This window comes from Anopheles funestus, chromosome 3RL (genome assembly GCF_943734845.2).
Source record: "Anopheles funestus chromosome 3RL, idAnoFuneDA-416_04, whole genome shotgun sequence".
Lineage (NCBI taxonomy): Eukaryota > Metazoa > Arthropoda > Insecta > Diptera > Culicidae > Anopheles > Anopheles funestus.
Genome location: NC_064599.1, coordinates 43,633,299 through 43,660,998, shown reverse-complemented (window position 1 = coordinate 43,660,998; position 27,700 = coordinate 43,633,299). Strand labels below are relative to the sequence as shown.

Here is a 27,700-nt window from a genome sequence, read left to right as displayed (position 1 = left end):
GGTATTTGGTAACTTAGTCACCAATGCATTAGTTGCATATTGTTCTGCATGTGACAGTTTAGAGCAAGGCATCTAGTCATGGTCTTTATAAACCACTGGAAAGGTAAGTTTTCTCATCATAATTTGATGATCATTCGATCATCGTTATTTGATTTGAAGATAACGATTTGATCACGTAGCAGGAGGATGTATAAACTTGCTGCGAAAGCAAACACCAAAACTATGCTTTGTTAGGATCTAAATTTATTGTATTTTAAATTCCAAAACTTTTTACAAATTTCTTTGTCGTTCTAATTGCTTCTGCCTTCTATTTCATCCTACATCCTAATGATTCATGCGTTAGAATAGTACTTCCCTTTTAGGGCATATCTTGACCACGTTACGATATGCAACGATCCTCTGCATACGAGCGAGGCACGTTGACCTATCGTGTCGAGCCCTGCGACGTTGAAATTTGCGCGCGCTCTCTTCGGTGCGATGTTTATCCTTACCGCTGATCGATTAATTGTTGATCGATCAGCGCACCTTTCTTCTGTTTACCTTTCCTATCTGACACTTTGATTTCCGTGTCAACACCAGCTGTAAGCATTTGTAAACCATCGATTTACTGTGAACAGCGCAGGATTCCCCGGTCCTTTGTTTCTAGGTGGAAAAGGAACCAACAGTCGGTGCGATCTCCCCAAAACCACTGAGAAACAACAAACAACCACTTCTTTCGAAGATTCGTAAAAAAGACAGACGTCACACCGGAGCGAAGAAGTTTTACATGGTGAAGTGTCCTTTGTGATCGCCGAATTTATGCAATACGGTATTGGTTATATCTTCGCCCATTTGAAGAAAGGTTAGAGTGTCGAACCGAAGCCTAGTTTTAGTCATACAACGACATAAGCTACCATAAAGAGCTGCAGATATTCAAGAACAAGATCGAGAAAAAAGAGATCGCCCCGCTCCCCCGGGAGCAACCTACCAATTGGTGAAGAAGTCCATGGATAAAATGGACAATGTTATGCAAAGATAAGTATTAAGGTAAGTGGAGTAGATATGCATAGCTAATAACTACTCTTTTAAGCTTAATCGACACTTATTACTTGCGAATTTGGTAACAGTTACATGTTCTAAACGCCCACCCTTTCACCGTTACCTAGAGTAACTGAAATGTGTTAAGCTAGTATAGGTAATATTTGCGTACATATTATATTACCTCCAGGTAATGCATCAGTTGCATATTGTTTTGCTTCAGGCAGACGAGGGCAAGGCATCTTTTTATGGTCGTCTTTATAAACCACACGAAAGGTAAGTTTTCTCATCATCACGATTTGCACGCCTTAAGTATTAACATTTGAAATTCTTCAATAGTTTGTGATTTGCCGTTAGTACACCAAAAGCAGTAATCGACGATGGAGAACAGCATCCAATATACTGCAGCCCAACGAGAATCGTATTCAACACGTCTGTTGGAGTTGAACAGGGTGTTTCAACACCGTTATGCAAACCGTCTTAAGGAAGTAATGCTGGAACAACAACAGCGACAGCAGAATCTGCAACAGCAACAGTGGGACCAGCAACACGCAATGTGCTTAGCGACCGTAGCAGCTCCTCCTTTAGCTCGTACAAGTGTTATCGAGGATCAGGGAAGGATTGGTTCCACATCCGAGCAACTGCCATCAGCTGAATGGAAAGCATTGACCCAGAAACGCCATCACCGTGTGAAAATACGCTTCAATCCTTACCAACTACAACATCGTCCGAATCATTTATCAGCGGTCTTGGCAAAAGATCCAATAGAGGTGGAACTATGGCACAACGAGAAAATGGTTCGCAGTCACAGTCTATCATCGAATGATCGTACACCTCAGCAGATGGAGAAGCTGGAACGAAACGCTTACATGTCACGTATTAGCAAAGCAAAATCACGAGCACTAGAGACATTGCTGAGAACAGAACATGAAGAAGCAGCCGACCAGAATCGTACCCAAAAGCTGCTAGTATCACAAAAGCGTGTATATGTCAATGAATTATATCATTTATTGGGTTTACCTCGACGGAACCTGTCTGTGTATGGTGGAAGTACGAATCCTTGATGCAGGGAAAAAATCGTTATACATACATAGAACTGACAAATAATTATACAATCAAATTATATAAATTAGGTATATAACATCGAGTCGTTATGGTTTAATCTCTTTTTTTTAATTTATATTTTTGGTAATATTGTTGGGGATTGTGTAACATGCTTCAATAATTGACACTTTTTACAGTAATAACTATTTTAAATAAGATATTTTTATAATTTGAATTTCTTAACAATCCGTGAAATTGAGAAAAGAGCCCTGCAATGTGGGTGCGTTACGAGTCTCTGCTTCACCATAACTGCTAGTAACGCTTCCGTACAACCCTTCGAGAACTTTCTGCATCCGAGCATACCTATTGACTTTATTTTATTATTTTTACAGTTTTATTGTACTTTTACAATTGCACACAATGAACATGCTTTTGAAGTCTTTGGTTTGCGATAAACATCAATAGATCAATAGAAATATTAAGAGTTGAATTTGCTGTCGTTGCGAAAACTGCACACTTACACATTCACCCCAGAGGCTGTCGTACACCTTGGTAACATCTGCGTGCAACACAACAATCTGTGATCCACGCGACAAGATCTATGACGTCAGAGGAAACAGCTGATGGATGATTAATTTTGTTTGAATGCAATAATCATAGTGCATGATTTTTTTTCTAATCAGTTGTTTAATGTGGCAATGGATCGCAATCGAAACATGATTTGCTTTGGCATTGATTAGTTGTACGTACTAAAATTATCAAACTAAATGTGGATTCGAACACTCCAACAAAAGGTATGGGAAATGTAATCTTAAGGTGAACGTTTATGTAACTTCACTTAAGCCTGTTGTAAAACAGTATGTGTTTTTTTCCTTTTAACATTGAACGGAATCAGATGCAATGAATGTTTAAGGTTGAACATTTCTTTTTTTCGATAAATTTTAAATGATTGTACATTCTATTAGCGTGTTTTTAATCAATATTAAAACTTACAAATTTGTGATTGAAAATCAGAAAACCATTGTTTTATTTACGGTGCAAATTTTTCTATTATTAATTTTATTTCTCATAAAGTACGGCGGAACTTTAACATCAACCTAATAGTAGTATCGCGCAACATAACGACGCGTTTGCCCCTTGCACGCGTTATTGTTTCACATTGTTTGTGTTATTCGTATTTCGTTCGCTGCCGTTGACGGTCGACTGTGAATTCGTTTACTTTCTTTCATCTCACTCGGCCGGTCTCTTTCGCTCTCTGGTCGTAAAGTATCGAGACGAGTGTTGCAGTTTTTAGTTTAGTAGTGACGCTATTTAGCTGCATCATTGCCTAAATATTGAACCCAAGTATTTCCGTGCTATCAGGTGAGTGTTATTAAACTAATCAACAAAGCAAATAGTTTGACTGCACAAAAATCACCAATCGCATACAGAGCACCGTCTGCGGTATTCATCGTATCTCTATAGCTCCCGGTGCGCACGCTTACTACTTACTTCAGATGTGCGTATGTGTGTGTATGTGTGTGGTTGCGTGCGTTTTTCGTGATATCGCGTGAATTATGCGTGCGTACATGGCATAGAAACAGTGAGCGAGTGAGCGATTACTCTGCTCGGAGCTTCTAAAGCAAAAAGTCCCGCGTGGTCTTGTGCAACCAAATCAATCTGTCACTTGTTTATTTTTTGCGAACAAACGAAAGCAAAATTATTTTTTTCCCCCATCTTCCAACGTAGTATATTGTGTGTTCTACCTGCACGTGGAAAGTGACAGCAAGGTATGTTTTTTTTGCGGAAACCGAGATGCTTTGTGTGAAATCATTTTCAAAAGGTGTAAAACACTGAGAAAGAGTCAGGTGCCCCGTGAAGAAAAAGCAAAGGAATGACTGTGGGTCGTTTGTCGGCTTTATGAAAAGGAAGTGTGTGATGAGAGGACTCTTTTCTTCTCATGTTTCTCTTCTCTTTTTATCGCAATTATCGACAATTTTTTACTATTTATATTCGTAAAGAACTGACCACACGCACCCAGCGCCCTTCTGCAGTGTCCGTCCTTCAGCATGTTCCGTCCCTCGCAGGACGTCAAGGTCTTTTCACAGTCCACCGTTTTCGTTGTGTATGTGAGCAGTGCGTGTCTGACCTAGAAAGATAAACGTTCTTTTGTACTTTTGTACAGTCCCGTTTCTTCGTGCTTCCGTATATTGCATTTGGTGTTTTTTTTTGTTGGTTTGTTGATGCTGTCAACGTAAATCTTCCCAAGGTATTGTTAACGGTGAAGAAGCAAAATGGGAGTTGCGGTGCATCGATCGCGCTGCAACTTATCAGCTGTTCAAACTGACAGTTAACACACGCCGTTCGTTTCTCCAGCACTCTCTCGCCGGGCTTTGTTGTTCATTCATCTCGATCAGCCGGTTACGATCATTATTGGTGGTGCAAGGTGCCGATCGACAGTGCGTCAAAACTGTGCAACGCAATTAAAATTATCAGCAGCACGATTCCCGCCCCCTTTTCTTACACACTGTTAACCGTTTCCTGTCTTTGGTGAAAAGAAAGATTTCTTTCTTTTACAGTTTACAAAAGTTGACGACTGGGGAAGGAAGTCAGTGGCCCGTTGCTATGGTGATATAATGTAAATTCACAATTTTTATGACTAGATCCGTACTGCCTTTACTCAAGCCATGGTTGTACCAAACCCGTGCGATGTTAAGAAACAAGTAAAATAGCTCGTCTTGCACTAAAACCCCCGCTTAGCCGGCAACGAAGCGTAGTGCAGAGACAAAACGGCGGATGGAAATTTCCACTGGCCTGTGCGTTGCACACCAACACACCCTTCGGTCTCGGTCACGCGTCTATGTGGTAGGGTGTGCGTTAAAGTAGCGCCGGGTTTTTTTGTGCAGACGAAAACCGTTTCTGCATCGCTGTTCTTTTCTTGTAGTGGTTGCTTTTTAAGATCGTTTTTCGTTGCCGATCGTTTGCGATCATGTAGCAGATTACATTCTTCTCTCGTCTCTACCTAAATTGATCATGGACGAATTAAGAAGTCAATTGATTTATCAAACTATTTAATTGTTTATTTTTACAAATCTTATGTTATTTTTAAACCATGTTTGACCTCCAATTAATGAGTTGTTTTGGAGAAATAATTTCATGAGTATGTTTAATTTAATCTTTTTTTAAATTTGTTCTAGTATCATACGATCGCTCCTCAACATTCTTCTCCGCTGTCACTCTCGGCCTGTCGTTTGAATTGACTCGTACCAAGAAATAGGAGATACGATGCAGTCGTGATTTCAACTAGTACCAGGCGAACTACACAGGAACTACAGTATCTTTTTTTTTAAATCTTTAGTAGGTTGAGTTATCTAAATTGAAACAAACAAAACACAATTTTAATCGTCTTCGGCTTACCAACTGTATATGGTATACAAAATAATGATTTTATAACTTAAATTTGTACAAAAGCACTAAATAAATAGTCTGATTTTTTCAGACAGTTTGGAGAAATGTGTTAAGCCGCTTTAATAAAGCACTACGAATTAAGAACATTTTTTTTAGTTGAAGCCATTCTGTTGATTGTACAACAATGGCATCCGTACAACATATATCGCTACCATAATTTACGATCTTCATTCACCGTGCGGGAATGCTTTTTATTAAAATTAATAAACGCGATGTAAACATTTAATTGATTGCTGCTAGCCAACGAGGGTCAAGCGTTGAGGAATGAAAACAATTTCATTCCCGTACCGCCCGGTTTGTTGGTTTCAATTCGGACAAATTTGTTCTCTTAAGTGGTGCATGGCTTAAGTCTGCCTTCTAGCAGTTTGTGTTCTGTAATCGAATGCCGATCGCTGCAACGTTAGCTATTCGTTTTTGATAATGACATTGCACCGTTGAATCTGTGAGGATGATAACCGCTTAGGAACTAATCTCGCGACAGCATTCATGCGGAACGATGACGCGTAGCCGCGAGCAAAAGGGAAAAAAGGAGTAGATCATTACATCGCTCAAACTCAGCACAATCTCGTTTCGTCTATCGCTAATAGAAACGTCAGCGTTTAAATTTCGCAGCAGAAAGCAACACGACTACCAAAGGTTGTTACGGCCGTTCTCTCGCTTGCATAACACAGAACTCACATTCTAAGCCCACACGTTGGTTTGTTAAGTTTCGGGTTTTACTTTGGATGTTTTTTTTTGCTGTTTCTCTACCTATGTGTGGTATGCTTTACGATTTTGTGATGCAATAGGCACGTGTTTGTAGAAGCTTTTGGAGGCACGACAGCAATTGGTAGTTTTCGGCATCACTGAGCTTGTTCGCACACTTGGCGAATTGGCGATCGATGTGTGTCTGTGTTTTTTTGTGTCTCTTGTTCGCGAATATTCCAATCAGTCGGAATGGTTTATGCATATGCGAAACAAAAAAAAAACCTGTTCTCTTTTATGATGTTAGGCGCCAGGACTAGTCTAGTGCCGTTTTTATTCAACAGAAGAAGATTGATGGATAGATCTTTAAACGCGCAGGCATTTAAAGATCGATAAACGGGTATTGTATAAGAGGCACTGCAGATAAAAGTAGATCTTCATCATTTAAAATAATAGTATAGAACATTTTTCATCTGTCGTAAAAGAATATTCCTTACTCAATCAAGATGAAATCAAAAGTCTAAATACAAACCGCAAATCCAGCTTACAAAGAGTTCGAAATGTCTGCTGACTTAAGCGCATGATGCTCGTTTATTAAGTTCTGCACGTGGTCCTGATAAAGAGTTGTCCAACCGATCATGTTTTGTTGGTCGGTCAGTCAGGAAGTGGACGCGTCCCTTATCATTTTACTCTATCAGCGCAACCTTCTAATTTGCACGATTTTTTATTTTATTTCTTTATACCATTCACCATTATCTGTTCGATGCGGATTCGGAGCCACTCTTTCAAAGGGTCATCGTCATTTTGATGTTGTTTTGGAGGCTATACGATTCGGTTTCGACCATTGCTGATAACGTGATCATAACTGGGCATGAAGAAATTGAGGAGTACAAATAATAAAAACTAAACCTCCAATCAATTCCTTGAGAACGTTCTTTTTCGTTCGTGACTAGGTATGGGGTTAATGATGCACATAGCAAAAACAAAAAAATCGCAACCTGAGTACACCGGAGTTCAATTTATGACGATGACCCAGCAGTGTACGGGAATATTGCGTAGTAGTAGCAAATCGCGATGGTATAAGCTAGCAGATAGCGGAGAGATAAATTAGCGCAATAATTCAACGAATGTCCGGCTCGTGATAATGTTCATTTCCTTGGTGTTGTGTGTGTGTTTTTTTTTGGTCAGATACAGGAACATGTGATTAGAATCAGTGCGATGCCGTAATAAGTGGAAGTATTGTATTGAGGGCAATATGGATAGAGACGGCAAAAAACGATCTACTCTGCCACTTAAGTAAAAATGGTTTTTTTCTGCTTTAAAAAAAGATAGTTTACTACACGAGATATTGTTAAATAATATTGTTAAATTTCGATCTTGTTTGATCACAAAAAAGCGGCACTAAAAATAGACCGCAACTTGTATGACACATTCATAATTATGATTGATCTGAATTTAATGATATCATATGCAGTAAGTAGGTTAAGTTTGTACGGGCGCAATGTAAATGCACATTTTACTTAATCGGTAGTCCTTCAACATTGTCTAGACAGGTTGTTGCAATGGAGAAAATAACCGTTCGATCGCATTGGTGATATACAACCTCTTCCCTACTTGCGTCACCAGATAAGCTTATCGCGTTGGTTTAGGGTTGCGTTTATGACAGTGACTTTCCCAGCTATGGACACGCAGATCTTGCCAATATTACTGCATTTGAGCACCCTAGTATTGCTGACCTTTGAAATCCCTCCGTGCAATTAACCCATACTGCGTGGTGTCGTGCTATAATAATGCTACAGGCAAGGCTTACCAACGGCACCATTTGATATCGTCGTGCGAAACGCAATGCTGAACCGCGTAGGCGATTGGTGCTAGATGGCCAACCTAGTTGCAGAAGAAAATTAGTCCGTTTATAGGTATGCACTCATGCTGAAAGAAACCACTAAAGGATGTGTGTGTGTCTGTATTTGAGAGGAAGTGCATAAGCATAAGAACGAAAAGCTCTAACTCCCGAGAATGCATAATGCCACTATTTTACGTCCAACGTTGGCGAAGTACACCCGAATTAGCATAATATTTCATTTTCCGTGAAGGAAGAAATATAAAGAAACACGCGATCTTTTGGTGATGTAATCGTAGAACTGTCATTTTTTACGAAGGAAAATTGGAATTTTCTTCTTTTGGGACCACTTACCATACCATACCATGTGGTGTAGTTTTTGGACGAATTGTACTGTAAGCTTGTCCGGCATGGCCTTTTATGTAACGTGATGGTTAAGCTGGCGTGTGGTGGACGTTAATTGGATGAACGATTCGGAATGGAAGAGGAATGGGGAATTCTAGAAGCTAACGTAGACATGTCTACATGAAAAGTGATTCAGAATCTTTTTACATAGCCTAGCAGTTTGTTACACCATGAAGAAGGAGAAATAGCAGATTTGCATTAAATTAGTATTTAGTTGCTTACACACAATTATTCTGCAATGTCTCAAAAACCTTTGTCTAGAAATGTCTCAAAACCATTTACGGTTGAGTATCATTCTTTATCCTTTAGCTCTTTCGTCCCTGGCCCGGTGCTATCAGCAATTGAACGAGACATCCCAGGTAAACAAGACAAGAAAACCCCCATGTGATCATGGGAGGTGCTTCATCTAGTCTTGGAGAATGGGATTCTGTGATTTGATCGTTCATCGGATCAATTCGGATTTAATCTAAAATGTAGAATCGTTTGGGGCTAAAGGATCAAAACAAGAGTCCAGAACTGGATTCTTCAAGGATCTGGATGTGTCATGATCGGAATCCGGAATTGGGTTCTAAAAAAGAATCGATTATCATGTACATAAAAATGAGAAAATCTAGATTGTTATGGTGCTGGAATTATAAGAAAGAACAAGCAGAAGTTTTTATGTCCTATATTCTTATGTATAATAACATAAATCATTCCATGAACGCATAACATTTTAATTCTATCGGTGGGATATATTTAATAATATTCTATATTATATCCTCTAATAATAAGAGGGGGGGGGGGGGGAGTTTTGATGGACTAGTGAACTGAAGTTTGTCTTGAGGAGTTTGTAATAACATATCCAAATAAGTGTTATGCGAGACTCAGGCTTTTACATTTGGGCTTTGATTTTAACAAGCTTTCTCCAATTGCGATAGAGAATCATTGGTGGCTAAAGGTGAAGAAGCTTCTCTAACTGGATGCTTTGGGTGTGGTGCGACTGACCATTCTAGTAACGTTAGGCATTATTCTAGCAGATGGTGTATAATAAGAGTTGCTGCATTAACTCATATAAACATACAACATCATTAGTCACGCAGTTCTTCTAAGTCAATCCTTGTCTAGAGCAATGCTGGTGGAAGACGCAAATACTATTGCCATTTTTAAGGGACAGTGTGTTCAACATGTTACTATTTAACTGCAATTTGTTTGCAGCAATTTCTATTCCAAGCACCAATAATGTACCAATCATCAAAAAACACCCGACTAGCAGAGTATGATTACACTGGGTCGCCTTTCTTCCTGATGCAAATTGACTGCGTGCCGCTGACCATTCAAATGCACGCGCACAAATTTTGAATATCATGCGCCATCAGCAATTGCACCGCGTGCGCTGATCAATTTGGTAGCAATTTCCGCTCAATTGTGTTCCGGCGTCACAATTTAAACCTACCAATTACTGTACACCCGGGTGATATGTAGATGATTTGCCGCAAACTCGCCACCTCGGGCCAGTTGTTCTGCCAGATAGATCTATAAATGCAATGCGCATTACTTTCACGCTTTTGAAGGTTGGACCCTGCCCCAAAGCACAGCGTGCGTCAGTATGTTGTGGCTAGAAATAGAAAGAGATTGAAGTGTTCGGCAAAAAAAAAACAGTGGCATGAAGATCGCTGGCAAACGAACTACGGGACAAATCAGTCCTGCGGGAAGAAAATAAAAGTGCGACCATGCGCAACTGCTGCCCGGTGCAAGAAATCTTCCCCGAACGGACGGCATAAGCGATTGATACTGTTTCTTGTGTTGTGGCATTGTCGAAGAGGGCACATTTACCCCGGTCCATGGTGGAACTGGAGCGAACCGGCGCAAACTGAACTGAAACGTAATGGTGGACGCACCATACGGAGTTTGGTGCTTGATACTGTGGTTCAGTACTATGAGCCTTCGTTCATTCAGTATGAATTTATTAATATTGACGTACGTATGGAAGGGGCCTCACCATAAGCTTAGTTGACAATTTTTTGTTAACATCTAACGGCCTTTAACGCCGTTGACACTATTAATTGGGTGAAAAAAGATACAGCTGTGTTTCAATGTTTAATTTTACACATACGTTACTTTTTATTTTGGAAGAAATAATTCATATTAATAAACTCATTTTGACAGAAATATTGTATTATATGAAATTATTGTTCTGATCAATACTCTTTCTGTGAGTTTTTATCAACTTGCGATCATCTTGTTTGCGTGAATGTTTAATCGTTTAGTTAAATGTTCTCAACATAATTTTCACGGTGCACTGGATAATATGGACCGGTGGTGGAGATCGTAGTGGCGCCGATCTCTACATCACAGGCGCGGGTATTAAACCCCATTTGGAACGGTTCCCTTGTACGGCAGGACTGACTATCCGAATATTACGGGTAAAAACTAAGTCAAAGAAAGTCAGTAATGACAGGCCAAAAGACAGTCGTAGTGCCACAAAAATGAAGAAAATACGTCTGTTTGTTAAAGCTCATTTTTGACAAACATCATTTTAAAGTTTTATGCAAATATCACACTACTGATTAAACTGTTGCCATTGTTGTTGTGCTTTGTTTCTAAAATTGTGGTTGTTGTTTTTTGATTTAGTTTTTTTTCATAATTATACTGTTTATGTTTCTTGGTGTATAAGTTTTGTTTAATGTAAATGTTCACTCTGAATTATAGATACACTGAGCATTTGCCAAATGACCAAAGCTTTTTTTGATAAAAAAATTAAATCGAGCTGCATTGTGCTATGATAGAAATTGTCTTTCTTTGTCTTTAAAATATTGTGTCCTAAATTAATTTTTTGAATGAGTTTGTGCACTCTGTAAATCCCCGCTACTTATCGGCGCGATTTGTGTATCTGGCTAGTGATATCTTTTGTTTGTTTGTGCCATTTTTTAACTGTAGCATATCTGCTAAACATTAAAATAACCAACATATTGGAAATATCAAATAACACATAAAAATTCAAAGTATAGAATCGGTTAACAAAATCGCGTTGGTCCTTTCCTATTTTCTCCTATTCTCATTCTGACACTTGACATAAAACACATGGCTAGGGTTTTTACGTCCTTTCTAAACACATCTGTTTTGTCCCTTTCAAGTACCTAAAAAAAAGACATAATCGAAGACCATTCATTACGTTGCATATGCAATACTTTCTCACGATGTGAATTGCACTTGAAAAGGTTATCTAAGTTTCCATTCCGTACCCGCCTTCGCAAAGACCAACTCGACGCATGATTTATAGGCTAATGCGCATCAACCGAAAATTACAGAAATGCATTAGGAATTATTACAAGCAAATAGAAACACAGAAATAGAAACATTCGATACATAAGCCGTTATGTAAAAACCATGTACACCTACACAACTCAGAGTATAAAATAAACTAAAATTGTTAGAACGCGGTCAGTCTCCAGAGATCGATCGTGAGTTGACAGTTGTCAAGGATCAGATTCAAAACTGGGATTCCAAACCAAATTTTTCGTGTTATTATTTCAAGAGCATCGAGAGTCCCCCTACCCAAGGTAAGGCCTCGATGACTCCAACGATTAAGAAAGAAACTTTACAGTGTAAGTAAAGTAAATTACAGTGTAAAGTCGAAGTCCGCTAAGTGGGTAAAAGAAAACTAACTTTGTATATTACATGGCGACCGTGACCTCAATCGGCAATCTTTGAGAGGAAAATAAGTGAACGTGAAAAGTGAAAACCAGTAGACTCAAGAAGAAAAGTGTTGTGCTAAAATTCGGTGACAGTAAACACACGTGATTATTTTGAAAAAAAGTGTTTTAAATAAAATGTGAATTATCACAAAAAAGCAATAATAAGAAAAACGCGTATTCTCGGCTATGCGAAACAGCATACGAATTATACAAAGTAATCCAAAGTTAATGGCAGTGCAAAATACAACTTTGCGTTTAATGGACGAAAATAATTCGGTTCATAATTGAGTTCCCGGAACCAACAGTAGGAGCAATTTATGAGGAAAGAATTCACGAGCTGGTGCGCGAAGCTATAACATTTAGAAGCGCGAACATAAACAATTCAGTAATGATCAGTGGTTTACGTCAAGTTTTAACACGGTGGATGGATTTCTTAAATAGTGAAAGTGAGAACATCCAGAGCCTCAGATGGTTTAAAGGTGAAGTGGAAGAGTAAGAACACAAAAAAAAAACAAAAAACTATAAGACATGATAACAGTTTTATCATCTAAAATAAATGAAAGTGCAAGTGAAAATAAGAGCAGAAAAAAAAAAACAAAAAAATTAAGATAAAAAAAAACAACAAGTGAAAAAGTGAAAAAAGCGAAATAAATAATGAACAAGTAAAAAAAAAAAAAAAACAAAGAACAATAAGTGAAAAAAAAACAACAAGGAAGGCGAGACCACGGTTCATATCTTTGACCGGCGGGATCCAAAGGAACAGGAGTTCCCAACCTGAAGAGACTACAAGTACCAGCGTCGCAGAATGCAGGTTAAATTTATTTCAAGCATGAGATGGAACCCAATGTAAAAATATCATTTGAATTAGGTAAACTAAAACAAATACAAAACATAGTTAACATAGATAAACCAATTAGAGATCACGTACTAGAATACTACCAGAGAGATCTTTTAAAAATACGTGAAAATTTAGATCAAATTATTAAAACGCAAAAATTCGCAGAGGCACACATAATTGAAATTGAAGAAAGTTACAATTCAAGCTACAATACTATAGTACAGGCAATTAATACCCATCTGGAAATTAATAAAAAGCTCAAGTTAGAAGAAACAAAAACATCAACAAAACACCATAGAATTCAAGAAATAGCAAAAATGGCTGTATTCGATTTTAAAACTGCAAATTGTTTAGTATCCACATACGATGGTTCGGCTGAACATTATAACGCTTTTGAAGATTCAGTCCAAATATTAAAAGAAATAACCACACCAGATCAGGAGCAAATGTTAGTAAAATTCTTAAAATCAAAACTAACAGGTAAAGCTAGGGCCGGACTGCCAAATAATATAACATCCGTTAAAGATCTAATTGACAATATAAAAGGCAGATGTCAGGAAAGAGTTGATGCTAACAAAATTACAGCAGAACTCAAGGCTATAAAAGCGAAAAATACTAAATCACTTTGCCAGGAAGTAGAACTCTTAACGGCAAAACTAAAAGTAATTTACTTGGAACAGCAGATACCAGAAAAAGTAGCAAATGACATGATTGTAAAACTAGGAATAGACACAATCATAGAAAAGGTCAACAACAGGGAAACGAAAACACTATTAAAAGCTGGCAAATTTAATAATATAGCGGAAGCCACTCAAAAAGTTGTCGAAAATGATAACACGACCGACACTCAAATCTTAACAATACACAGACATAATAACAACAATTACAAAAACAATTACCAAAAACCAAATTACAACCGCAACTACAATTATCAAGCACATAACCCACCCAAAAACCCACCCTTCAGGACCACTGGACAATACAATAATAATCAAGGATATCAAAACAGAAATTTACGAGAATATCCTCAAAGAAATAACAACAATTATACCCAACAGAACAACTCTTACAGAAATGAAAGACCTAGAATGGTAAATAGAAATCCGACATGGAGAGCTATTGGCAACAGAAATGTTCGTCTAGCTACAACAACAAATGATCAGGAAAGCAATTTTTTAGACCAAACAACAACTCAAAACGACACATATACACAATAAACCTTTCAGGTGCAGACTATGTAAAAATTAAATTACAAATTACAGACAATGAATATTGCACATTATTAGTTGATACAGGCGCTTCTGTATCTTTAATTAAAGCATGTAAAATAAAACAAAATACTAACATCAATACTAACAATTTAATTACATTAAGAGGAATTGCTAACAATCCAATTAGTACACTAGGTTCAACATATTCTCAAATTTACTTCAACAACACCACTATTAACCATAAATTTCACTTAGTCTCAAACGAAATAGATTTACATGTAGATGGAATATTAGGAAGAGATTTCTTCAAAACTTATAATTGCGATATATTATACCGAATGGAATCACTTTACCTAGTTCACAATGGCATAGAAGTATATCATCCGTTGGAAGATGGAGATATAGATGGAATCATCTTACCCGCACGAAGCGAGGTAATACGAAAAGTAAAACTATGTGAAATCACAGAAGATTCAATTGTTTTAGCTCAAGAAATCAAACCAGGAGTATTTTGTGGTAACACCATATTAAACAAAAACAATCAAGTATTAAAATTTATCAACACAAATGAAACAACAGAAATCATAAAACATAATGATTTTTATCCAAAAATTGAATTATTAAGAGACTATGAGGTACTAAAACACAATAAAAAACAAAACGAAAACAAACAAAGAATCGACAATCTCTTAAGCAAAATTAATATCGAAAACGGCACTCTTTCAGATCAGGAAAAATTGAAACAAATTATTGCAGAATATAATGATTTATTTTGTTTAGAAAACGATCATGTTACGACAAATAATTTTTATACACAAAATATAGAATTAAAAGATAACATACCTACTTACATACCCAATTACAAACAAATTCACTCACAAACTGAAGAAATTAAAAACCAAGTAGAGAAAATGATTGAAAATGATATAATTGAACCATCAGTGTCATCTTATAATTCACCAATATTATTGGTACCGAAAAAATCAACAGATAGCACAAAGAAATGGAGATTAGTAGTTGACTTTAGACAACTAAACAAGAAAATACTACCCGACAAATTCCCATTACCAAGAATTGATACAATTCTAGACCAATTAGGGAGAGCAAAATATTTCAGTACATTGGATTTAATGGCAGGTTTTCATCAAATCCCGCTTGAACAAAATTCAAGGAAATATACTGCATTTTCTACTTCTACAGGGCATTATCAATATAAACGGATGCCTTTTGGACTAAATATTAGTCCCAATAGCTTTCAAAGAATGATGGCTATTGCTATGGCAGGTTTAACACCTGAACTAGCATTTGTATATATAGACGATATAATTGTTACTGGATGCAGTGCACAGCATCATATCAGTAACATGAAAAAAGTCTTTAATAGGTTAAGAAAATATAATCTTAAACTAAACCCGGAAAAATGTCATTTTTTCAAAACAGAAGTAACATATTTAGGGCATAAAATTACTGATAAAGGAATTTATCCAGATGATTCAAAATATGAATCAATAAAGAAATTCCCAATACCAACAAATGCAGACGAATCTCGACGGTTTGTGGCATTTTGCAATTATTATAGAAAATTCATAAAAGATTTTGCTAAAATAGCAAAACCGTTGAATAATTTAATTAAAAAGAATGTAAAATTCGAATGGACAAAAGAATGTCAAAATGCATTCGAAACGTTAAAACAAAATCTACTATCACCAACCATATTAAAATTTCCGGATTTTACAAAGCAATTTATAATAACCACAGATGCTTCAGATATGGCTTGTGGAGCAGTATTATCACAAATAACAGATGGTAATGACCACCCAATAGCATTTGCCAGCAAAAGTTTCACTCCAGGTGAAAAGAACAAGCCAATAATCGAAAAAGAATTAACAGCAATACATTGGGCGATTGACTATTTCAAACCTTATGTATATGGCAGAAAATTCTTAGTACGTACAGATCATAGACCTTTAGTCTATCTGTTCGGTATGAAAAACCCAACTTCTAAACTGACAAGGATGAGACTAGATTTGGAAGAATTCGATTTTGACATTGAATTCCTAGCTGGAAAAGCAAATGTAACCGCTGATGCATTGTCACGAATAGTGATTAGCTCAGATAAACTAAAAGCATCAGTACCGAAACTAAAAACGGAAACAATACTTATGGTAAATACAAGAGCAATGACAAGAAACCAAGTATTGCAAAAGAAACAAGAAAAACAGACTGGGATTGATCACCCCACAGTCTGGGAAGCAAATAAAGCTTCAGAAGTGAAAAAACTTCTTAAAATAAAATCGGCCGTAACAAACAAAACTATTGAGCTCGTGGTATATAACCACAATTATAATAAAGCGCTAGGAATGACAAATATTCCATTAAATGAACATGCGAAGTCAAGCCAAACACTAGAGTTTGCGCTGCATCAAGTATGCCTAATCGCAAAGAAATATAACAGAAACAAGCTAGCTCTATCAACAAATGATAGCATATTCAAGTATTATTCCCTGCAGACAATCAAAGAAATAGCAAATAAAGCTATATCCGATAGTGAAATTGTCGTATATACTCCACCCAGGTGGATAGAATCGCAGGATGAGCAACTAAAGATAATCACAGATTATCATGTGACCCCTTCGGGAGGACACATAGGCCAATATAGATTATATGGCAAGTTAAAGGAAAAATATAACTGGAAACACATGAAGACGGATATCCGCAAATTTATAACAAAATGTAAGGCATGCATAACAAACAAAACAACAAGACACACAAAAGAAGAAACAGTTGTGACGACAACTCCTTCAAAACCTTTCGACATAATATCAATTGACACTGTAGGACCACTTCCAAAAACTAACAAAAATAATAGATACGCAATAACAATTCAATGCGATTTAACAAAATATGTAGTAATAATACCAATATACAATAAAGAAGCTAACACAATAGCAAGAGCATTAATAGAAAACTTTATATTAACATTTGGAACATTCATTGAACTAAAATCTGATCAAGGACTAGAATACAATAATGAAATATTACATAAAATAGCAGAAATTTTAAAAATAAAACAAACATTTAGTACAGCTTATCACCCACAAACTATAGGATCATTAGAACGAAACCATAGAAGCTTAAATGAATACTTACGAAGCTATACAAACGAACACCACAATGACTGGGACGAATGGACAAAATTCTACGAATTTGTGTATAATACAACAGATCATACAGACACAAACTTCACACCATATGAATTAGTATTTGGAAGAAAAGCAACTTTACCACAAGACTTATACAAGGCTAAACCAGATCCAGTTTACAACATCGAACAATATTATAATGAAATGAAATTCAAAATACAAAAATCAAATAACATTGCGAAACAAAATTTAATTAATTCAAAAATAAAACGTCAACAAATATTAAATAAAAATACCAATCCAATTAATATACAAATAGGTGATCAAATATTCTTGACAAACGAAAACAGGAAAAAGTTAGATCCACTTTATATAGGACCATTTACAGTAATAGAAATTAAGGAACCAAACTGTGTTATACAACATAACGCAACAAACAAAATAACTACAGTTCACAAAAACAGAGTAAAACCATTTAAATGAATAATGTCACGATTTCTTATCTAACATTATTCAAAAAGGAAGGAGGTGTAGCATAAATGCTAAACAGTAAATTTTTTTTCCCCTTTTCTCAAGAATAATATTAATCATTCGCTACACACACTCATTCATAATATTATTCTCCTAAACGGCGAAGGTGTAGCATATCTGCTAAACATTAAAATAACCAACATATTGGAAATATCAAATAACACATAAAAATTCAAAGTATAGAATCGGTTAACAAAATCGCGTTGGTCCTTTCCTATTTTCTCCTATTCTCATTCTGACACTTGACATAAAACACATGGCTAGGGTTTTTACGTCCTTTCTAAACACATCTGTTTTGTCCCTTTCAAGTACCTAAAAAAAAGACATAATCGAAGACCATTCATTACGTTGCATATGCAATACTTTCTCACGATGTGAATTGCACTTGAAAAGGTTATCTAAGTTTCCATTCCGTACCCGCCTTCGCAAAGACCAACTCGACGCATGATTTATAGGCTAATGCGCATCAACCGAAAATTACAGAAATGCATTAGGAATTATTACAAGCAAATAGAAACACAGAAATAGAAACATTCGATACATAAGCCGTTATGTAAAAACCATGTACACCTACACAACTCAGAGTATAAAATAAACTAAAATTGTTAGAACGCGGTCAGTCTCCAGAGATCGATCGTGAGTTGACAGTTGTCAAGGATCAGATTCAAAACTGGGATTCCAAACCAAATTTTTCGTGTTATTATTTCAAGAGCATCGAGAGTCCCCCTACCCAAGGTAAGGCCTCGATGACTCCAACGATTAAGAAAGAAACTTTACAGTGTAAGTAAAGTAAATTACAGTGTAAAGTCGAAGTCCGCTAAGTGGGTAAAAGAAAACTAACTTTGTATATTACATAACGAATAAAACAAAGGTAGGTTTAGACATGGTGAGGTGCATGATGATAAAGCAAAACTTCAACGATATATGCAGCACGAGCGGATATTGTGTGATAAAAGTGCATTCTACACTATATCACGGACAATGCCAACACCACGTGTTCGGTTCATAGCGTTGTCGATGAACAATGTGGAGATGTGAGACAACGCGTGACACGAAGTCATTCAGTTACATGGTGATAAAAGTCGCTACAGCAATTACAACCTTTATTGGTGACTGTCCTCGAATGTAGGTATGGAAATTGTTCTATTGCAATTTGTTCGACGTTCAGTTGCTTGAAGATGAAAGGATTAGAAGAATATACGCTGAATTTGTCAGACAAAGCAAGTAATTGATTGTGAACTAAATCTAATGCAATAGTAACTATTTGTTTTGTGAAATTGTGTTACGTTCAAAGCTCGGCACGAAATCCACAGTCTGGCTCATACTAGCCTGGTTTTGAAGTCTCCCCTCTGAATCCGTACTGGGGAACAAAATACACGGTCGACAGATAGAGGGCTATTGCCGCTAATACTAAATGACACTTTCATTGACAATTTGGCATTTGCTTGATCGCCATCGGTCAACCTAACTGGGATGTAATCGGTAACTGATAGCTCACATCCCAGCAGTTTCCCTGGCCGAAACAGACACAGCCGATAGGGATCGGGGATGGTTTGGCGCTAAGAAGTGTCCACATTGAAACAGTTGACTCAGCCCCGTTGGCCGAATAATTGCACCGGGGTGGTGGAAGAGCGTTTCCGTACGATGGATGATAAGAGAACTCACTACCTCACCCGGCGTGATAGGGAGATAGAAGGAGCCAACGGGAAAATGGAAGATTCATCGAATCTCTCCCACAGTACCGTGCCGACTCGGCTCAGTTGTATTCGGGACGTAGTGCAATGTAGAGCGAAAACTGTGAGTTGACCGTTGTGTTGTGGATTGTTGTTGCGCCATCATTGAGACGGCTGCATCAGAATCCTTACAGTCAGTGTAAGTCATTATATTTGTGATAAAAGTGATACAATTTCCTATGACCAGTGTCCTAAATAAATAATTCCCAAAACGTGCATTTGTCGCTGTAAAGTCGCTTCCCCATCCAATCGTAGTTACTTATCATCCTTAGCGTATCTACCGGGATGAGCCGATAAGACAATTCCATTTACCTTGAAAAAAGTTCGCGCTCACCTGTAATTGCATGTGGGAATTTTGGTCACATTTGTGCAACCGTATTATCTTATCCTTTATTTGCCAAGCTGGGCAAGGTGGCTTGATTTGTTTCTGTGAAATAAACTCTAGGGAAAGGATTAGGGAGATTGTGATGATTCGCTTGCCCAGAAGTGTAATCTACTATGCGATAAGGTATGCCGCATAGGTTCTCATAGGTGAAAGGGTTTCAATGGTCGTATCAGACGATCAGTCTGTTATGGTTTTGTGCGTTAAGGTTGTTTCGTTTCGTTTTAGGATACTTTAAGTTTTAGCATGCAGTTTTAGCATGCATGCATTTTACCTGTATCGCCCCAAAGCATGCAAATGCCATTTTTTTCAATCACTTTTTGTAGCAAAAAAAGCGTGTAGATGTCTATTTTTTCATGTTTTGATATTTGTGTGAATCGCATCGCAATCGAATTTAAGGAAGACAACTTTGTTATTCAACACTTGTGGAGGATTATTTTTACTTGATATAGACACGAATGGCACTAACATTGATCGATTGCCATCACATCTGTCCTAAATTCTAAATTCGGACATACATACGTGTCTCGTCTTCGAGACGCCAGCTGATGGTCCTAATTTACCCTCCAGCTTCTCCTGGGAATTACCGAACGGTCTACGACCTACAACAACCAAAAAAGCTCCCGTCCTTGGACGCTTAAACATCAAAGACGTCACTGTGCCGGGGATGATACAATCAGACGAGACCGGCCGGAACCAAGCATTACTGGTTTACAGAGTGTTTTTGCTGGTCGTGGGTACATGTTTGTTTCCTTTTTTCTTCCTAATAATCTGAAAGTATCATATTTTTAATCTATTTCTAATTATTGAAGCTGGCGAGTGGCCATTATTTGGTGTGTGTCAACAAGTTGTGACGTCTGAGGAGAGGTTTATGTAATTTGTTGAAATGTTGTTTTTCCACTGAATGCTGCTTTAACACTAGAACTACCAAGCGTTTTAAGCGTTTTTCGTTTGTGGTTAATTTTTAAACAATTTCGAAGAGTTGGAGTATATTTTATTGTTTATTGCAGATCGTACTATAGAATATATATGTGAAACTCATGTTTGAACTACCTTAGAATTGTTTAACCCTAAAAAATTATGTGATGAAAATGAAGCGTTCCAGTCAAAATGACTGGTCCGGTAGTTCTAGTGTTAAAACAGGTCAGTTATTAAATGTGAAGGAATACTTGCACAAAATTGTAAATGTTTTCAGATCATATTTTTCCATCCGAAACAATGAGCTGCCATCGAGAGTTGAAAGGGAACACATTTTCGTTTCTGCCAACAACGGTCAGGGTTAAGGTTTAGGTCGTTTTATTCGTTTGTTTGCCTTTCAATGCACAAAACACAAACGTTGACAGTTTTTTTTTTAATTAAATTTATCACTCCCTCCGTATATGATGGCATTTTTTCTACCCGTTCGTGCAATATATCATTCCCCCTGTTTCCCGATTTCTTACGCGATCGAAGGTTACTTAAGTACTCCACAGCCTGCGATTCTATGTGTGTGTGTATGAAGTGTTTTTTTTTCTTCCTCATTTACTTTTCCCTACTACATTAAACCATCATCATCTGATCTCTATGGTTGTTGCTATATTTATACTTTCAGATATTGCCATACCCCACAACAACGCCCAGTACAACGAACGTCCCGTTCGCCCTGCTTCATTCACGTGTGGCGCAACGTTTGGTGGTAGTAAAGTGTCCGGTATTTCGGTAAAGTAGTGTTCGAGCAAAAAGTACAAAAAATCTGATTACTCAACAATATCCGCTGTAAGCGAAAGTCTGTGACCGTTATTGTTTTTGCGAGTGTTTTAGTGTCCTTCCCGAACGGTCTCAGGTTGGCCGATGCTCTAGGTGCAAGAACGAGAAAGATCGAAGGCGTGAAAATAAACTTTACAGCATAAGGGATTCATATTTTGTGGCAGTTGTTCCAACCGAACGTTACCTTGACATTCAGTCGTTTAGCGTGTGCCGGAAAGCCTTAATCATCTTCTGTTTGCAAAATGTGGTCCGGTTTTGCAGACTACGTAACAGAAGCCTGACACGATACGCACGTGCGTCTTCTTAGGGTGATTTCGCCGCAAAGCAAAAAGAGCAAGGAGTTTTAACACCCAATCGTAGCGATTCGATCGCACAATCGTCCGGCATAAGTACACCCCCGTATATCATCTTTGGACCGGCTTGATGAGAACGCACTCGGTACTGGGAGGAACGAGAAACGCTAGGAGCGACCAATTCAACGCACTGCTAGCAACACTTATGCATTATATTCGGGAAAACGCGAGCACCGAATCCGCCACCTACTGTCTCCGGTATATGCCCAAAGATCCCCGGCTTAGATCGACAGGAAGACCCGATCCTCGTGGGATACCATTAAGCCGCAGCAGCACCACCATCACCGCCTGCAGCAATAGTACTAGTAGAAGTAGCAGTAAGAGTACAAGCACTACCACCACTATTGCAAACGTACGCTTCCGCCGTGCTGTGTTGTGTGCCAGTGGCAAAAAGAACATCCGTAGTAATATCCGTCCTATCGTCGGCGACGCCACCAGCGTCAAAGTGCGGTTGTTTCGGTCAACGCCGATTGCAAAGCAACGGAACGATCAGCAACGTAGCAACAGTGACACCTTGACCTGCCTTTCCGAACAGCTGCTTAACGGCGTTTAGTATTCATCGTATTAGTAGACGCTGTGTAATACCACAACAATACTGCCCTACATTTTCGATCAGCATTACGCACGTTTACACTGCTCGATTAACGAGTATAAAACATTGAAAAAATCGTTCAACTTAGTTTGTGTGTGTGTGTGTGTGCATTTGTTTGTTGCTGAATGAAAAGTTTCCCTTCCGTGCGTAACAAAACTCAACCACTTTGGGAAGGCTCAAAAGCAACTGCTCGAAAATGGTGCTCGAAATACGCGTAACCGATCCGTCGGAGAAATCGCTCACACCGGAACGGGTGAAATCGTTGACGGAAGAGCAGGAAGATCGTAGAAATAACAACAGCCGCCACTCGCCAGGTCGTACACCGATGCGTATTGGACGAGATGAACTAGAAGCGATCAAGACCAATCTGCTCAACACGAATGAAGTTACGTTCAGTACCGTGCTGGATACAGATCTTTGTCCGCCTGGTTCACCAGGTTCGGGGCGAGGAAATTATGGCAAGAACTTGAGTATGGCTCAGTTAAAGGTGCCAGGTGTTGTTGGTGGTGCTGCTGGTGATGATGGTGATGGTGATCGTACACGTCGAACGCGCCTGATTTCGGAACTATCGGAAGCGGATTCGATTCTATCTTCGTACCATGAGCCGGAGAAGAAGAAACCACCCAAAATTCCCGACGGCGGGTATGGATGGGTGATCGTGTTCTCATCCTTCATGATCTCGCTTATCATGGACGGGGTGTCGTTCTCGTTTGGTCTGATCTACACCGAGCTGCTCGATTACTTTGGAGAATCTAAATCAAAGACGGCCTGGATCGGGTCGCTGTTTATCGCCGTACCTTTGCTATCTGGACCGATCATGTCCAATCTGGTGGATCGCTACGGTTGTCGCAAGATGACCATGCTTGGTGGATTCATTGGAGGAATGGGTTTTGTGTTGGCTTCCTTCTGCCAATCAGTAGAGCAGCTTTATTTCACCTTCGGCATACTGTCCGGCGTTGGGCTTGGGTTCGGGTACGTGACCGTAGTCGTCTGTGTGGCGTTCTGGTTCGATAAGCGTCGCACGTTTGCTACAGGTATCGGTGCCTCAGGTACCGGCATTGGCACGTTCGTGTACGCTCCACTCTGCCAGTGGTTGATAAACAACTTCGGATGGCGTGGGGCAACACTTATCCTTGCCGGTACACTCTTCAATATGGTAGCCATGGGTGCGCTGATGCGCGACCCAGAGTGGATGATCGAGGAAAGCAAGCTCGAAAGCCGAGCCCAAAGCATCCAAACGTTCTCGAACTCAAGTGTTTATCTAGATGAGATCAAGAAGCTCATCGAGACAGGGATCCCGAAGGAGCACGTGCTGGATACGCTCGTTACGAATGTCAACACGGAAGCGAACCAGGTCATACCACCGGAAGATCCGGCTATTAATAAAAAGTATCAGAGCTTGGTTGCACTGCCAACTTTCTTTAGCGAGCAGGAACAGCTCGGCAGTGGTGCACGTGCCAATGGCATTCTGCACGCTAGTAATAGATCCCTACGCCACAACGTTCTGACGAAGGAAGCGTTCAAGCGCAGCGGTAGATTGGTTCAAGCAAAGGCACGTCTGGCCAGCACGGAGACACTTAACTCGTACGAGAAACTTTCCGACGAGGAGAACGATGAAGCACATGACCAGGAGCATCTGGATGGCATTAGCCTTGGAATTCGTGCTTCACTGAAAACACTTAGCGTAGCTTCGTTGGAGGATGGCTATCTGAGCGTTAAACGCCAGCAAGAGCTACACGAAAAGGCGGGTGGAAGTACGTGGTCTTTGGATGAGGTCGCTCTTGCTGGATCCCTTGTCGTTCCTGTGCCGCACGGTGATGCTGCGGTCGGTGCTGATGGTAGTCGTGCAGAGAAATGTCGCAGCTTTCGAGGCAATTCGCTCGATGTGGTGTACGAGAACGAGATCTTTAATCCAAACGTGGACACCAACGTAACGCTAGTTGTGCCGAAGCAGACAAAGCTGCTGCACCAACGTTCAGTTGCGCCGCGCGGTGGAGGTCTCAAGAAACAACATTCGCTTGGTCGTCAGCATTCGATGCGTTACTCGAACTTTTACAAGGATATGCGGCTGCATCGGAACTCTATTCACTACCGGGGTGCGTTACTTAACACACATCGATATCGATTGAAGGCGTCCTCATGTCCAAACATTTATCGCAATTCGATGACAACGATTGCCAAGGAGCAGGATGAGGTAAGCTCATGAACATTTATACTCTCTACTATTGCATATTGGTTTTCTCTCCTCATGCTCTTTTAATCTTGAAGATGCACCACTTTTTGTTTTTTCGGCAATGTTGTTTTTGCTACTAAATGATTGATTTGACAATAAAGTTGCTCTATGTAAAAAAAAGTTCTAATAAAACGCTAATTAAAAATGCTTCAACAATAACTCACAAGCAAAACCCATTTGAATACGATAAAGTTTTTTTTTCTCAAATAATAACATCTCTTGCATGAAGCGGTCGATGTGTAAATACCGGTGTATTCCAATGTTGTTCCTCTGTTAACACAGCCACGTGTTTGTGTGTAAAGCAACCATGCGCCTCCATTCATTCGAGGAACATCGCTAATGTGTTAACAGACATTTGTAACGCGTTTTTTTATTTTGGTTGATCAATAACGTTTTTTGGATTTGAAATTTTATACCCACTTTTCAATCGCTATATTTCATACCCTGTTACATTTTTAATTAATTTACATTTTTCCAAAATTTGTTTAGCCATGGTACGGTAGCTTCATCGATACGCTGAAATCAATATTCGATTTTTCGCTCTTTTTCGAGTTTCGCTTCGGTATGCTCGCCATCTCCACACTGCTTCTGTTCGTTTGGTAAGTAACACCTTCTCCCACAGGATTAGCTTGTGGCTTACGGTAGAAATGAGGTTCAAGCTCTAGTATATTGCCTTTTACAGGTACATCATTCCCTATTTCTACATCCCTGAGTATGTGCTGAACTACAATTACAGTGAACAGGATGGAGCGAATCTTATCTCTGTGATCGGTATCACCAACACGATCGGTATGGTTGGTCTTGGTTGGCTCGGCGATCGGCCTTGGGTGAATGTGTCTAAGACGTACGCGGTGTGCCTGGCACGTAAGTTATCCTTAATGGTTCTTTTTTTAAGTTCCCGTAGCGTCCTAACATACTGGTTTTTTTTGTTATCCCAGTATGCGGTGCATCGATCTTTGTCATGCCGTGGGTGATCTCGAGCTACGCAGCGATGGTGGTCCTGTGTATTATATTTGGCTTTACCTTCGCAAGCACGTTCTCTTTTACGCCAATCATTATGGTGCGGTTGGTGAGCTTGGATGATTTTACCGTTGCGTATGGACTGGTGCTACTGGTTCAGGGCATTGGCAGCCTGATCGGACCACCGATTGCTGGCTTCCTGTACGATGTGACCAATCGGTGGGACGATTCATTCTACGCAGCCGGATTCTTCATCTTTCTCTCAGGGGTTTGTGCTTGGGCGATTGGTTCACTGGAACCGTCACCGGACAGTCAGGACGACGACGGAGAGAAGGAAAGTGATGCTCTCAGCTCGACAGTTACGGCGTAAGCAGAGCGAAGCGAGGAGAAAGTGTTTGCCAGCTGCTGTACAACTGAGGTGCCTTTTGTACTTATTCAACGAGTGTGTTCGTTCTCAAGAAGAAAGCAAACCATAGAAATAGTAAGATTTTCGTTTCATGTCTTGTGTTCAGGCGTTGCAGCATGGTATTCCCACTTCCCTTTTTTGTTTAACCATCCCTAAAAACTAACGAACGGACTACCTCGAAACAAGTAATTCGCAATCAATGGTGTAATTTTTTGGTCATGTTAGATAATCTTTTTGTTTTACGTTTCAACGTTGTTAACTTGGAAATTTTAATGTTAGCCATGTCTAGCTTGCGAAAAACAAATTACATAATTAAACAACGATACTACACCATAATTAGCGCTATAGGTCAACGAACGTCAATCGAATGCCTTACAGTAAATTATGCCTAGATAGAGTAGTTAAAAATCACCATTTAAAAAGTGAAACTTAAGACATCCTCGTGTTCTAATATTCGAAAGAGAGAGAGAGAGAGAAGAACAAACGAAAATAGATACAATCTATTAGGAGTTCCAGAAGTAATTAGATAACAAATATAACTAGGCAAAGAATATAAAAAGATAGCTTACGATCCCGCTTCATTAGTATCAGGGCAGTAGTTAGGAAGTTTTCCTCCCGATTTGCGAACTTTTTCAAAAGCATATTGTATGAGGGAAGCTTCCGGGACCAATGTCCTCACTTTGTTTCATAGGCACATTAGGCTAGCATAGAGTTCTTCTCAAAACACATCCTTCTCTCCCACAGCACTGGGACCATAATCATTTATCATAAAAATGGAATTGTATTTTTGAAATCGTGAAATTGTGTTGCTACACGACGGTAGGTTAACGGTATGCACGTAGGTACTATACATTTTAGGCTGTCCCAGTAAGTTACTATAAGTAGACACACTTAAAAAACAAACAGGGCTCTTGTGATTGTATTGTGTACTTGTAAAACAATTTTTTATCGTTCGTGGTTTTCTCTCTCTGGTGTTTATATACACTTGTTCTTTATTTTAATGTATTTTAGAAATTATTTAGAAAAAAAACAACAACATACAAATAGATAAATCAATGAAAGCGTGTGTGGTAGCATAGAATAGCACGACATTTGTTTTTGTTTTCTATCCGTACTTACCAGCAAGATGTCTTTTATATCTAGACAGAATAAAACTCCCCAACCGGTTCACAAGTTACATCTATTAGTCGATAACTTTTCGGTATTGTGTGTTTGTTCCGAAAGCAGAAAGTAAGTAAGCTTCTGAAATGTATAACTGGGCAGTCTTCTGGCAAAATTGATAAACATTTTCTGAAAAAGTCTCTTCCTACGATTCTCTGAAGCTAATTGCAGGACGTTGCGGTAATTATCTCTGTCTCTCTTGTTGGATTAACAACCATGCCGGCCATTTCTGGCGTATTAGACTTATTTTGCCACGTAACCGGATAGGCAGTCGTTATTAGAAAGGGCGATCATTCA

General features: G+C 38.8%; 1 protein-coding gene across 4 annotated transcripts; it reads left to right on the top strand.

Annotated features, from left to right (window-relative positions):
* Positions 1–546: 546 nt before the first annotated feature.
* LOC125770807 (uncharacterized) lies at positions 547–27,419 on the top strand. 4 transcript variants are annotated; one of them, XM_049440804.1, is made up of 5 exons: positions 547–1,026; positions 21,544–24,837; positions 25,366–25,475; positions 25,559–25,740; positions 25,815–27,419. In XM_049440804.1, exons 2-5 carry the CDS (start codon positions 22,840–22,842, stop codon positions 26,204–26,206), a joined length of 2,682 nt encoding a protein of 893 aa, XP_049296761.1. In that variant the 5' UTR covers positions 547–1,026; positions 21,544–22,839; the 3' UTR covers positions 26,207–27,419. The 4 variants fall into 4 exon arrangements, with proteins under 4 accessions (XP_049296761.1, XP_049296758.1, XP_049296760.1 ...); XM_049440801.1 differs by lacking the exon at positions 547–1,026 and adding an exon at positions 3,214–3,423; XM_049440803.1 differs by lacking the exon at positions 547–1,026 and adding an exon at positions 3,468–3,830.
* Positions 27,420–27,700: the final 281 nt, after the last annotated feature.

Excerpts from the sequence above, each read along its gene's own strand:
- LOC125770807 (XM_049440804.1), top strand. The coding sequence starts at position 22,840 with ATGGTGCTCGAAATACGCGTAACCGATCCGTCGGAGAAATCGCTCACA. Across the intron at positions 24,838-25,365 it reads TTGCCAAGGAGCAGGATGAG|CCATGGTACGGTAGCTTCAT; the intron begins GTAAGCTCATGA and ends AAATTTGTTTAG. Across the intron at positions 25,476-25,558 it reads ACACTGCTTCTGTTCGTTTG|GTACATCATTCCCTATTTCT; the intron begins GTAAGTAACACC and ends TGCCTTTTACAG.